The sequence below is a fragment of the Pan troglodytes genome, chromosome 1, assembly GCF_028858775.2.
Source record: "Pan troglodytes isolate AG18354 chromosome 1, NHGRI_mPanTro3-v2.0_pri, whole genome shotgun sequence".
In the NCBI taxonomy this organism is placed as follows: domain Eukaryota; kingdom Metazoa; phylum Chordata; class Mammalia; order Primates; family Hominidae; genus Pan; species Pan troglodytes.
Genome location: NC_072398.2, coordinates 156,478,542 through 156,491,077, shown reverse-complemented (window position 1 = coordinate 156,491,077; position 12,536 = coordinate 156,478,542). Strand labels below are relative to the sequence as shown.

Sequence of the window (12,536 nt, the reverse complement as noted above, 5' to 3'; positions counted from 1 at the left end):
TTGGTAGATGCTGTTCATTATTTTGTATTACACAAATCATTCTCAACACCTGTGGGCACTTTCTATATGCAACATATTTTGTAGGGGTAACTCTTTAAAAAAAAAAGGTTAATAACATTAATCCCATTTTACAGATGGGAACAAAAGACAACTGGTTTATTATATTCTGTCAGGTCAGATAGCAAATCAATGCCTCATTAACGTTCATTAGAATTTTCACTCCATCCAATTTCAAACTAAGCTTCTTCTTCCCTAAGGAACTTAATTAGTATCAAAAATTTTCTGGCATTAGCTCCTCACTGATTCATATGTCAAACCTTCAAACACTTACTTGAGCAAGGTACTGTACTGGTGGTACCAGGCTGGACAAGAAACGGTAAATGGGTCAACTAAGCCAGCATGTAGAAAGCATTTAGAATCAGAGCAGGAGTAGCCTTTAATAATAATTGTTAGTAATAATGGTATTTATGGAGAGCTCCATATGTGTGGGCTGTGTGCTAAGCATTATATATAATCTGCTATGTCCAACTCACAGTGGCAACCTCAATTAGGTTCTATTTCATTGATGAGGAAGCTGAGGCTTAGAAAGTGTCTTGTGTAAAGAGTATGACTGGTAAACAGAAAAAGGATTTGAAACTAAGACATCTTAGTTCATGGTCTCAATCACAAAGCCAGTGGCTCTCAAAATTGAAAATGCACCAGAATCACCTGGAAGATTTTTTAAGGCACAAATTGCTGGGCCCACTACCAGAGTTTCTGATTCAGCAGGTGTGATGTAGAGTGAAACATTTGAATTTCTAACCAGTTCCCAGGGGAGGCTGATGTCTCAGGCATCACACTTTGAGAACCACTGCTCTAGCTAGTACTTAAAGTAACAATCTTTGACTGTGGTCGGCATACAGTGGGAAGTCATTCAAAGTTTTTGAGCAAGTGATGACCTCGCCAGAATAGCACTTTTAGGAGATTAATAGGGCAGCCGTGTGCAGGTTACTAGAGGACAGATGGTGGACCAGGAGGTTCCCAGGTAAGTCAAGAAGAAGCAAAGAAATGATAATAGATGTTGAGAAATATTGGCCCAGTGGAGTAGATGGAGAGGGTTTGCTGATCAGTGGAGGAAAAAAGAATTGTCAGATGTGACAGTCTGCTTTTCAGTCTGGATGGCTAGAAGAATCATTAGGTCATCAATAGAAATTGAAAGGAGTTCTTCTTTTATATTTATTTTCATCTCCTATTTCCACATAGCCTCTTACTGTTCACTCCTTTCATTGTTTTTATTTATGAGATTTCCACAGCATTTTCGTTCTTCTTCTTTACCTAAAGGGACCAATGTATCTAAAGGGCAGTTATAGACTCTTGGTTGCTTCTGAGGTGCTTTTCTTACCTCAAGGATCTCTGACTCTCCCACCTCAATATGCCTTCTTTTTAGGGTGGCTCTATGGCTCCCACTGCTCACAGATCTCAGTGGATTCTACTAATCGTGACGAAGCTTATGGTTCCCGTGTTTCACCTGATGCCTGTCTGGGGAGCACACTGTCAGTGCAGAGGCTTCATAGTCCATCGCTAATAGTGTTTTCAAAACAGTATCTGTTTTTTAAGCTCAAAATTATTATATTAGTGTTTTGAACACATATTTTGCTTTTATATAATTTATTTCCATAAGTAAAGGGTGTGTTTTTAAAACAACATTTACAAATATGGATTATTTAAGGAGTATTTAGTCTTCAATTTAAAACAAATTACCTTACTTTAAAAGTGTAATTTTTGAATTGATTTTTAAACTAAAATCATAAGAAAGCCAGAATAGAGATAAAAACTTCTAAGAATCTTTTTTATAAAGTAAATAGTCTTACAAAATAACCCCACAGAATATATCTTTAAAAGAAAATTACATTTTATACATGAAATTTTTCTAATGTGAGGACAAGTACCTATAATGAAGATATGTTATAGTCAAGCCAAAGCTTTAAGTTTATAATGTGTGTCATTCAGAGGTGAAGGGAAGATTGAATAGTCCACAGGGTCCCTGTGGCAGTGTGGGTGTCCTATCTGTGGGAGCACAGATCCACCTTCTCTGCTCTGGATGCCCTGACTGGACAGCATGTTCTTACAGCTATTTCTCCTTTGGATACTGCCATTTTCTCTGTGTGATCTTGCCCAAGCTCATTTATATATATTTTTTTTATTTCCATAAGTTTTTGGGGAACAGGTGGTATTTGGTTGCATGAGTAAGTTCTTTAATGGTGATTTGTGAGATTTTGGATCACCCATCACCTGAGCAGTATATGCTGAACCCAGTTTGTAGTCTTTTATCCCTTACCCCTTTCCACCCTTTCCCCCTGAGTCCACAAAGTCCATAGTGTCATTCTTATGCATGTGCATCCTCATATAACTTGATTATAAATGATAATTCAATTTTTCAAAAAATTGACTCAACTGGAATCTTGAGTGTGAAATTTTAAGATATGGCATTTAAATACACGTACAGAATTGAAGTGACCTTGCTTCCGACTTTTCTGAAGAATTTGAGACTACTTCGCGTGAGTTCCACCACCTTTCTTCCTCAGCCCCTCCAGTCTCTCTGTGACTCCATGGATTCTCCTCTCTTCTCCTTGGATGGAGAAATCGACCTTCTCATTTCTGAGGCCCATCCATCCATCTGTTTCCCTGTTATCTCTTCTGCCTCTGGCTCTTTTTCCCTCAGTCATTGCTTGTCTCTTTTGACCTTTTCCTTCCTCCCTTTCCAAAATTTTTGGCAAAACACCAAAATTTTTGTCTCACAACTTCAAAAAAAAAATGGGAAAAATCAATCCTTCTTTAAATATTAACTGTATGGTCTGCTTCCATTTTTAAGACACTGAGAACAAAAGAGAAGGAAGGGAGGCCTGGGGCATACTATGTGGTATTTGGGACTTGGTCTATGTGGCGGTGATAAAGAAAACAGTCCCCTTTGAGTTGCAACATGTGGGTTGCAGCTGGGGTGGGTGTAACAGGGCTAAGAAGCCCCTTATGAAATTTAGATCTGGAAGGTACATATGGAGCTGGCTCATCTTGGGGAGGATTGCTTGGAGCTTTAATTTGCACAGTTGTGAATAGTGGTGACATGGGAGCAGAGGTGAAGGGAAGATTGAATAGTCCACAGGGTCCCTGTGGCAGTGTAGGGGTCCTATCTGTGGGAGCACAGATCCACCTTCTGTGCTCTGGTTGCCCTGACTGGACAGAGTGTTCTTACAGCTATTTCTCCTTTGGGCAACAGCTTCAACTTCAGAATATTTTTAGATAATGTCCTCTCTCCATCACCACAGAAGTTTGTAGAGCTGAAATTAGGATATATTTGGAGGTTGTGTATTGTAGTTATAAGGAGCATGTGCTCCCAGTAGGACTGGCTGGGTTCACATTGTGGCACTGCCATTTTCTCTGTGCGATCTTGCCCAAGCTCATTAACTTCTTTCTAGTTGCTCTTTGCTTCCTAATCTATAAAACAGGCATAATAATGATACTTACTTCATGGTTATTATGAGGATTAAATGAAACAAACTATGTAAGTCACTTAAAACAATACCTGGCACATAGTTACTGTTCAATAAATGTTAACTATTTTATGAAATATGTATTCTAATGCAATAAATCCTTACCTTATCTCTCTCACACACACATACATGTAAATGCATTACGTATGTGTGTATGTGTATATATATATATACCTATATATACATATATGCAGTCAAAATTAAATGCTGCTATTTCCATAAAGCCTTTTTCTGCCTTCCTTTATTTAGCAAATGATTGGTAAAGACGCACTATATTCCTAGCATGGAGGTCACAGTGATCAGCAAGACAGCCCCAGTCGCTATTCTCGCAGAGTTGGTGAACAAGCCATTTCAGCAAAGCGTGATAAATTTATGATAAGAAGGGCACAGGGTCTCATAAATGAATACATGAATGAATAAATGGGTGAGTGAATGTTTCTTGCTATTTCTACTGAAATGTTAAGTGTTTTGATCCCTGAGAATAAGTCAGAATTTCTTTAAAGCCTGTGCTGGTCTATTCATAATGCCATTTCTGCTATGAATCATAACTACTCAAAAGCCCAGAGTGATTCTGGGGCTGCATCCAACTGTTGTTAATCTTCTAAACAGGTAACTGAGATCCAGGTAGAGTAAAAAAAATTCAGATGAGGGAGATATATCAACATCCCTCCAATGATATATGACAGACAGTAATTACTATCTGCCTTATCACTTTTCCAATGCTCTCATGCTGATTCGCTGGCCAGGGATTGTTCTTTTTAAAAAAAAATCTGGTTCAGGCACTATTGGAAACTTAATATAGCAGGTGAAGCATTCAGGCCCTTGATGAATCAGGGCCAGACACAAATACAAGGCTATAGACTCAGGGGCTTCAAAGAGAGACATTTAGGACAGATCTGCTCTTGGAGCTGCTGCTTGTACTTGCTAAGAGCCAGAATCCAAAGGATGCAGCTGCCGCAAATGCGCATAAATAAAGGCAGTGAGTTCCTAGCATTCCTATGGGAACCTGCAGCAGCTCAGATTACCTGTTCCCTAGACAGGATTTCCTTTCAGCTTGGTGTCTCATATTAAAAGGTAGACCAAGGAGTACACTTCCAGAATGGTGCTTGGGGAATATTTGTAGTACGAGTTGCATGACTAATTCTCCCCACACAGTATAGAAGACCTACTCCTGAGGGTATTATACATTTAAAAAGTAGCATGAAAAAGAGAGAATCTGTCTTTTTCCTGCATATTCCCAAAATGTAAGTAGCTGTTTTTCTGGTCCCTAAGGTGTATGTGTGTGTGTGTGTGAGAGAGAGAGAGAAAGAGAAAGAGAGAAATGCCCCAGGAAGCAATCCCAGAATAACATGATTCATTTTCTGATTGGAATATTGATCATTTGATTCAAATCTGGATTAAAACTGGTGTATTTCTTAGGTTGAAAATCTGTAGTCTTTTTACATTAGCCCCTGGCTTTAGTGGAAACTTTACCTGTAGAAGGAATTCAAGATTAAACTGTGAACACATAAAATCCAGCACTGCGTGATCCAAAGCTTCAGTAGGTTCATGATCAGAAGCCTACACTTCTAACTCCAAGCCCAACTGCCCACTGGAAATTGAAGAATCCAAATTACTAATGAGAGGGGAAACCCCATGCATTCACTACAGCAGATCACAAAGTTTCTGTAATACAGCCATGTTGTGGAGCAGAAAAACAGTGAGCCTCAGTATAGGTTCTGTCTGATTCCTCTCTTCCCTCTTACAGGCCAGGTGACCTGAGGCAAGTTGCCTGACCAATTTGCCCTCAGTTTCTTCAAGAAAACAATATATATAATAATACCGATACCACACAGTTGCTGGGAAGATTAAATAAGGAATTGTATGTGAAATAAATTTTCTAACACCTATGATTTCAAAAAACACATTTATAGACATTATCTCACTTGATACCTCATAGTGGATTTCTAAAGACATGTATCATCAAATTTTGAGCATGATATTTGTGTTTTTCTTTACACATATCTAAGAGAACAAGCAATTTTTTTTCCTTTATTGTGTGTGTGTATTCAAACATACTTGGCTGATGTATAAGATTTTTCTTTTTTTTAATTTTCTTTTGAAATGCCCAAAAGCAACAACAAGAAAGAGAGAAAGAGAAAGAGACTCACTTAAAAAAAAAGGCCTCAAAGTTATAGGCTCGGCCTGGCCATTAGCTGCTTATAGTAATTTCGGTGAATATTTAGACTTCAGCTCTGCCCTCTTCATGAGTCTAGCTTTGCAGAGGTTGAGCTCCTACTGTATGCCAGGCCCTGACAGTTGGCAGTGTCTGGTCTGGTATGCAGTAGGTGATCAATACCTATTTGTTGGTAATTGCTAATACAACTTTTGAGGTTTTCTTTGGTCTTGGGGAAACAGTGCCCTGTGGCATGTGGTTTTCTTTTTTTAAAATTATACTTAAGTTCTGGGATACATGTGCAGAACGTGCAGGTTTGTTACATAGGTATACATGTGCCATGGTGGTTTGCTGCACCCATTAATCTGTCATCTACATTAAGCATTTCTCCTAATGCTATCCCTCCCCTTTCCCCCCACCCCCGACAGGCCCCAGTGTGTGATATTCCACTCCCTGTGCCCATATGGAGAACAAGGCAATTCCATCAAGCCACAATTCCAAAGGCATGAGTGAATGTGGAGTTGTTGCTTTCACCAAAAATTGTTTTTGCAAAGCATTGGCATTTGTCAAGAGCCTAACTGTGGCCAGCCACAAACACAGTCCAGTAGTATTTGTGGCAGTGCCCACAAAGGCTCCAGTGAATTCTTCTTTGTGAAAAGTCTTCAAAACACAGAGTAACCATGTAGCAATTACCATCAGAAGTATTTAGAGGCATTCTGAAGAGTCTGTTGGGAATTTTAACAGCCTGATCTCTGCCCCATTCAGATGGTTATGGTAACATGCAAAGTGAATAGCTCTGTGGGCCTGCCAGAAACAGAGGGGGGCTTGGCCCATTAGATAGCAAAGTGCAAGTCTTCTGCACCTGACACTGTGCGGACTCCAGGGCTGCTGTGGAGTTTCACTGGCTGTGGCCACAGCTGGAGTATGTAGGGCCAACTGGTGACTAACTGTGGAATCTCCACACAACTTCTCCCTATTAAAAAATTGCACAGGAAAATGCATTAGGAAAAGGTCACATAAATCTCTTCTGGAATGATGCTCATAAAAGATTTGTCATTTTTCTTGGTTCTAAGAGCAATGGGCATACTTTAATCTAATGTATTCGTTCACTTAGCAAATATCCAAAGCTTTTACTTTTAGGGTCTGGAGATACAGCAGCAAATAAAACACAGAAAATAATCTTTTCCCTCATGGAGGTTTTATTCTAATGTGAGAAGAGTGACAGGCAACTTTTTAAAAAAGTAAAAAAAAAAAAAAGAAAAAGAAAGGAAGTAAAGGGGCTGCATTATGAAGGGGGACAGGCCACTGGTAGGACTTGGAGATTTACTATGATTGAGATGCGTGCCACTGCAGGGGTTTGGGCAGAGAGGTAACATCATTAGGATTGTTTCTAAAAGGATTGCTCTGGCTGAGGTACTTTGGGGCTGGAAAGAGAGGTAGCCAATTAATTTGCTTTTTTATACCTACTTTCTATGCATTCAATTATATAGTAAGTATTTTACTTAGCATGGGCTATGAGCTGGATACTGGGGAAAGAGACAAAGAATGAAAGATGAGATTCTTCAGTGTGATAAAAAACATACTAAAGAGGGCACTTAACCAAGTATTGGGGAGAGAGAAGCTGAGGCCTGAAAGATAAGTAGCATTATTCAGTGGAAGAGGGGAAGGAAAGAATGCAGCAGGCATAAATGAGAATAAGAATAATAACAATAATAAGGTAGCTAATACTGAGCACCTCCTGTGTGTTAGGGATTCTTCTAAGCACTTTGCGTGTATACCATCTCGTATAATTCTCACAAATACCTACATATGTGATAAGTATTGTTATTGTCCTTATGGTACAAAAAAGGAATGTGAGGCACAGGAAGGTAAAAAATTTTGCTTAAGGACAGCAGCTAGGAAGTAGAGGTGCCCAGACTGAAAACTAGCTCAGTCTGATTCACACCCTGAGTCCCTGACCACTTGGCCAACTGCATAGAACATTGAGTCTGAGAGATGAGGCTGAAGAAGTGACCAGGAGCTCAGTTCAACCAAATTTATTTTTAAAATAAGTGTTGCAAGTAAACTCTCTGCCCAAATGCCAAGGCTACAGAGATAAGTAACAAAGCACGGCTCCTAGTCTGAAGGAGTGTGCTTCTGGTGTGCCACATATCAAAGCTTAATAAATAACCAATATAAATATGACCATGGAGGCCTGGCTGTGCAGAAGGCCACAGAGAACTTCTTACAGCATCCACAGTCATGGTCTTGTCAATACAGAAGCCGGGAGCAGCAGTTGGCCCAGCAGGAAATGTCAAAACCTGGGTTGCCCCAGGATTCAAAGAGGCATCACAGCACATCACACCAGAGTGGGGTAAGAACCCCCACATTACTGGCAAGAGAAGAGGTTTTCAATGAGAACAAGGCACCCCAGCTACATAATATCATTTTGTTATTCAGGGTCTGACAGCAAAGAATACACAGAGGAGGAGAGGAAAGCTTTGGTGTTGTGTGATGAGGCAAAGGGTCCCAGAGGTTTGGTATACATTCGCTTAAAACAAAACAAAAAAAAAACAGTGCTTGTAATTTTGTAACCTCCTTAGGGTATTTCAAATGGTTTGTGAAGATCAATGTTCTGCATGTTCAAAGAGTTTAGGGAGTTTTAAAACCTTCCCATGCAGACTGGCTTGTCATAAAGAACAAAGGAACATGGAATTTCTTGCAGGGATCTGAATTCACACAAAGGAGCCCAGAGATCTAAAATCAACAAAGATGGCCTTTGAACTTTCCTCAATCCAAAAGGGGAAAAGAATATGTATTGCTCTGTGGGCTCCAATCTAGTTGCTGCTTTTATCTTCCATCAATAAAATTGGTTTTGTGATTTTTATTTATGTAACTACCCAGTGGCCATTGAGTATAAAGTAGTGGTTAAAAGCTTGGGCTCAGATGGACCTGAGTTCAAATTCAAGTTCTACGGTTCTTATAACCTGTGACTTTGGCCAAGTTGGTTGAGCTCTCCAAGTCTCAAATTTCTCAGCTATAGGATGAAAATAAGAATATCTTCTTCTTCATTAGGTTGCAATGAAGGTGACGTGAGAATGCAATTTCTACATGTCTAATATGTGGTAAACACTAAATAAATATAAATTGGATATTTTTTTCTGTTTTCCATTAGCTCATGCATTTTAGTCTTTAACATTCCTCTCCTAGGAGAAGCTATGAAAATCTAAGATGAATGGAGATCCTACATTCACTGAGATATCATTGTTTGGCCCAAAGGGAGAAGGCAGCTTAGGAGAGCAACACGTATAGGACTTATCTGACACTCTAAAGAAGAGATTGGTAAACTACAACTCATGGGTAAATCCAACTCCCTGCTTGTTTCTGTAAAGTTTTATTGGAATACAGCCACACTCATTTGTTTACATATTATCTATGTCTGTGTTTGCACTGAAACAGCAGAGTTGAGTAGTTGCAAGAGACCATATGGTCCACAAAGCCTAAAATATTTACTGTCTGGTCCTTTACAGGAAAAGTTTGCTGATCCCTGCCTGCTCTAAAAGCATAAAAATCTATATTTGTTCAAGTCACGTAGCCCCAAAACTGTATACATTGGAAATCCATCTCCTAGTGGAAACATATGAAGGCTACCTTCAGGTCACTGTAAACAGTTTTACTAGCCCGTGCCAGGTGCTGTGTGAAGTGCCAGGCACACGGAGACTCATAAGGCTCATCCTTGAGCAGTGGCTAAAGAAATGAAAGGAGGTTCACCAATGACCACAAACTTTGTTAAAAAGAATCAGAGTAAACAGACAAAGATAAACATGAATAAAATTGCAGAGGAGGAAACATCATTCATTCATTCAATCATTTCTTTAATCCGTATTTACTGAGAAACAAGGCATAGTAGAAAATAGGAAACACAAGATTAGATGGAGTGGTAAATGACAAAAACAAGTCTGCCATAAGAAGACTCTGAGAAATGCATTCAGCAGAGCTAAAAAGCAAATTTGGGATTTATAAGGCATGAGCAAAAAAGGAGAACCAGAAAGCCACTATGGTGGATAGGGAGGGGAGACAGGGCAGATAGGGACAAGATGAAGTTCCAGAAGGAGGTAGAGGCCAGGTCACGAGGGCTTTATCAGCCAGGACAGGGTGTTAGGATGTTGATCTACATGTGTTGGGCAGCCACTGAGGGATTGGAATCAGGGAGGTGACATAATCTGATTAGCATTTTAAAAATTTCACCATTGTTACTGTTTTATCTCTTCCCTTCCCTTCATGAATGATTTAGTCCAAAACCATTGGACAGGGCTGAGTAAGGTGGACTTCCCCAATTGATATGGAGCAGAATGTCAGAGTCCAAGTAAGGTGTGGAGAATGTCTATGTGGTGGATGGGAGTGGTGGGTGGCACTGCCTGGCATACGGTGTCAGAACAGAAGTGGGAGAAGGAAAGGGTTTCCACAGGAGGTTGGGGCTGCCCAGCCAAGGTGGTAGTGCTTAAGTATGGTAAATAAGGTAGTCACGTGGGAGAGTACCCTGGCAGAGGAGATCAGAATCGAAGCCCAGGAAAAACGTTATGTATGAGAAGGGTGGAGAGAATAGTGGCTCAAGTAAGGCCAGAGCCCAAGAATGGTAAGCAGGACATCCTACAGAGTAGTGCCACTGTGGTTCCATGCAGGCTAAGAAGGACATGGGCACAGGAAAGTGCCTGGTGGAAGGAAGTTGGAGCATAAGAGTGGTGAAGAAGGTGTACGTGTGGGCAGGCAGCCCAGTGCAAGGGGCTGGAGCCTGAGCAGGGTGAGGAGGGCATGGCATAGGGACATAGTACAGTGCTGAGTGCTGGATCCCCAGGTAAGTGAGGAGCAGACCCACTTGGGGCAGACAGGTGGGGAATAGGCAGGTAGGTGTCAGAACACATGAGAGTGAGGAAGCCTTCTGCATGGGTGTGGGATATTGGAGCCCCCGTGGGTAAAGGAGGATATCTGTGTGTGTGTTGGAGTGGGGAAAGGGTACAACAGCAATGGGAGATTTGTACATTCAGGGACAATGATCAAATAAGTAAATATATTTAGGACAATGGGAGCTAGGTTTCTCACTGTCAGAGAATGGTGTTGTGAATATGGAAAGAATGAAAACTAGGGTCAACTCTGTTGGTTGGTTTGGAACTGGAGATGTTGCTGGAAACTTATGCTTTGACAGAGCGAAGTCTTAATGTGTTTACACACCTATGTATGCTCATGCATATGCTCTAGCTGTTTCTGCTAAATGAAAGCACCTGGGAGGAGTGGCACTTCAACTGCAGGAACACACCTGGCACCTTGATCCTCATTTCCAAATACTATTATTTACCAAAAGGAAACAAGGCACTTGAAGAAATGACAGACTTTAAGGCTGACACAAGGAAGGTACAAAACAAGAAAATAAGCCTGAAACATCTTGCACCAGAAAGGAGAGAGATACAAAGAAAGATGGTGACATAGCAAAGGAATACATCGAAGGCACCCCAGGTGGTCAACTATGAGTTAATTTGAGTATAAAATAAATGATGACAGTGACATCAATAAAATTGTAACTGTAAGTTCATATAGATATAAATAAATGATAGAAGTAAATAAAATTTGGCTGAGATGCAGAATATTTATATAGTCTCAAAGCACCTCCTCACAAAATACTTATTAATTACAAAAAGAAAAAGAGTAATTTTATAGTGTGGAAGCCTATCAGACATCACTCAGTCAAGTAATCAAAATTAACAACACAATAATGGGACAAATCAAAATGTGATGGGACACAATGAAAGAAACAACATCCCTTCTGTGATACTGCCCTCCAAAGATGCATAATTTGAATCTAATCATTAGGAAACCTCTGATAAAACCAAATTGAAGGACATTTTGCAAAATTACTGGCTTGTCGTCCTCAAAAATGTCATGGTTATGAAATTCAAGTAGAGACTGAGAGACCATTTCAGACGGAAAGAAAATAAAGAAACATGACAATTCAGTGCTGCATGTGATTCTGAATTAGATTCTTTTGCTATAAAAAGCGTTATTGAGATAATTGGCAAAACTTGAACGGCGTCTGAGAGTAGATGGAAGAATCAAATGATTGTATTGTGGTTATGTAGGAGGATGTCTTTATTTTGGAAATACACTAAAGTATTTGGGAGATGATGGGCATTAGATTGTCAACTTACCTCAAATGCTTCAGAAGAGTAAACACTGTATAATTGTGGCAACTTTTCTTTATGTTTAAGATAGTTTTTAAATGAAAAGTTTTTTTAAGAAAGTTCATATATTCACTTCAGCCATTTGATTCCAAAGTCTTTGCACATGCCCCTGCTTTGCTCTCTCCCTGGATGACCCCACCCCTTGTGAACCAGGGCGTGTTCTTCATTTTCTCTGCATAGGGAGAGTGTCCTTAGACCATGTCCTTTCTCCTGTGTTGAAGTTTACCTGTACATGCCTATGGGTTTTTTTCCTTGTTTTGAGGCAGGGTCTTAATCTGTCACCCAGGCTGGAGAACAGTGGTAGGATCACAGCTCACTGCAACCTCTACCTCCTGGCCTCAAGAGATCCTACTGCCTTGGCCTCCCAAAGTGCTGGGATTACAAGCATGAGCCACTGTGCCAGCCGTTAGGTGTCTACGTTTCTATTTACCCCAGAGGGTAGGGTCTATATCCATCACACTCATGTCTGTATTCCTAATATATAGCACAGCTCCTGGCATTGTGCTTGATAAAAAGCCATGGAAAAAGGAAGAGAGATAGGGATATAACCATAACTTTGAGAATCACTTCTAGAGCCAACAGGTTTAAGTTGAGAAAGACTTAATAACTGCCTGGCTTAGGTTTGAATTACAACTGGGTTAT

At 40.1% G+C, this 12,536-nt stretch overlaps 1 protein-coding gene across 6 annotated transcripts in view; it reads left to right on the top strand.

Moving 5' to 3' along the window:
* TNNI3K (TNNI3 interacting kinase) overlaps window positions 1–12,536 on the top strand; it is a 304,916-nt gene that overhangs the window by 278,329 nt on the left and 14,051 nt on the right. Inside the window, exon 24 of one of the 6 annotated variants that reach the window (XM_063783308.1) lies at window positions 3,777–3,942. The exons of the other annotated variants lie outside the window; for them this stretch is intronic. Within the exon in view, the coding sequence (XP_063639378.1) occupies window positions 3,777–3,783 (7 nt within the window). The 3' untranslated portion in view covers window positions 3,784–3,942. Of the gene's footprint in view, window positions 1–3,776; window positions 3,943–12,536 lie in introns of those variants that run through there. 6 annotated transcript variants of the gene reach the window in all.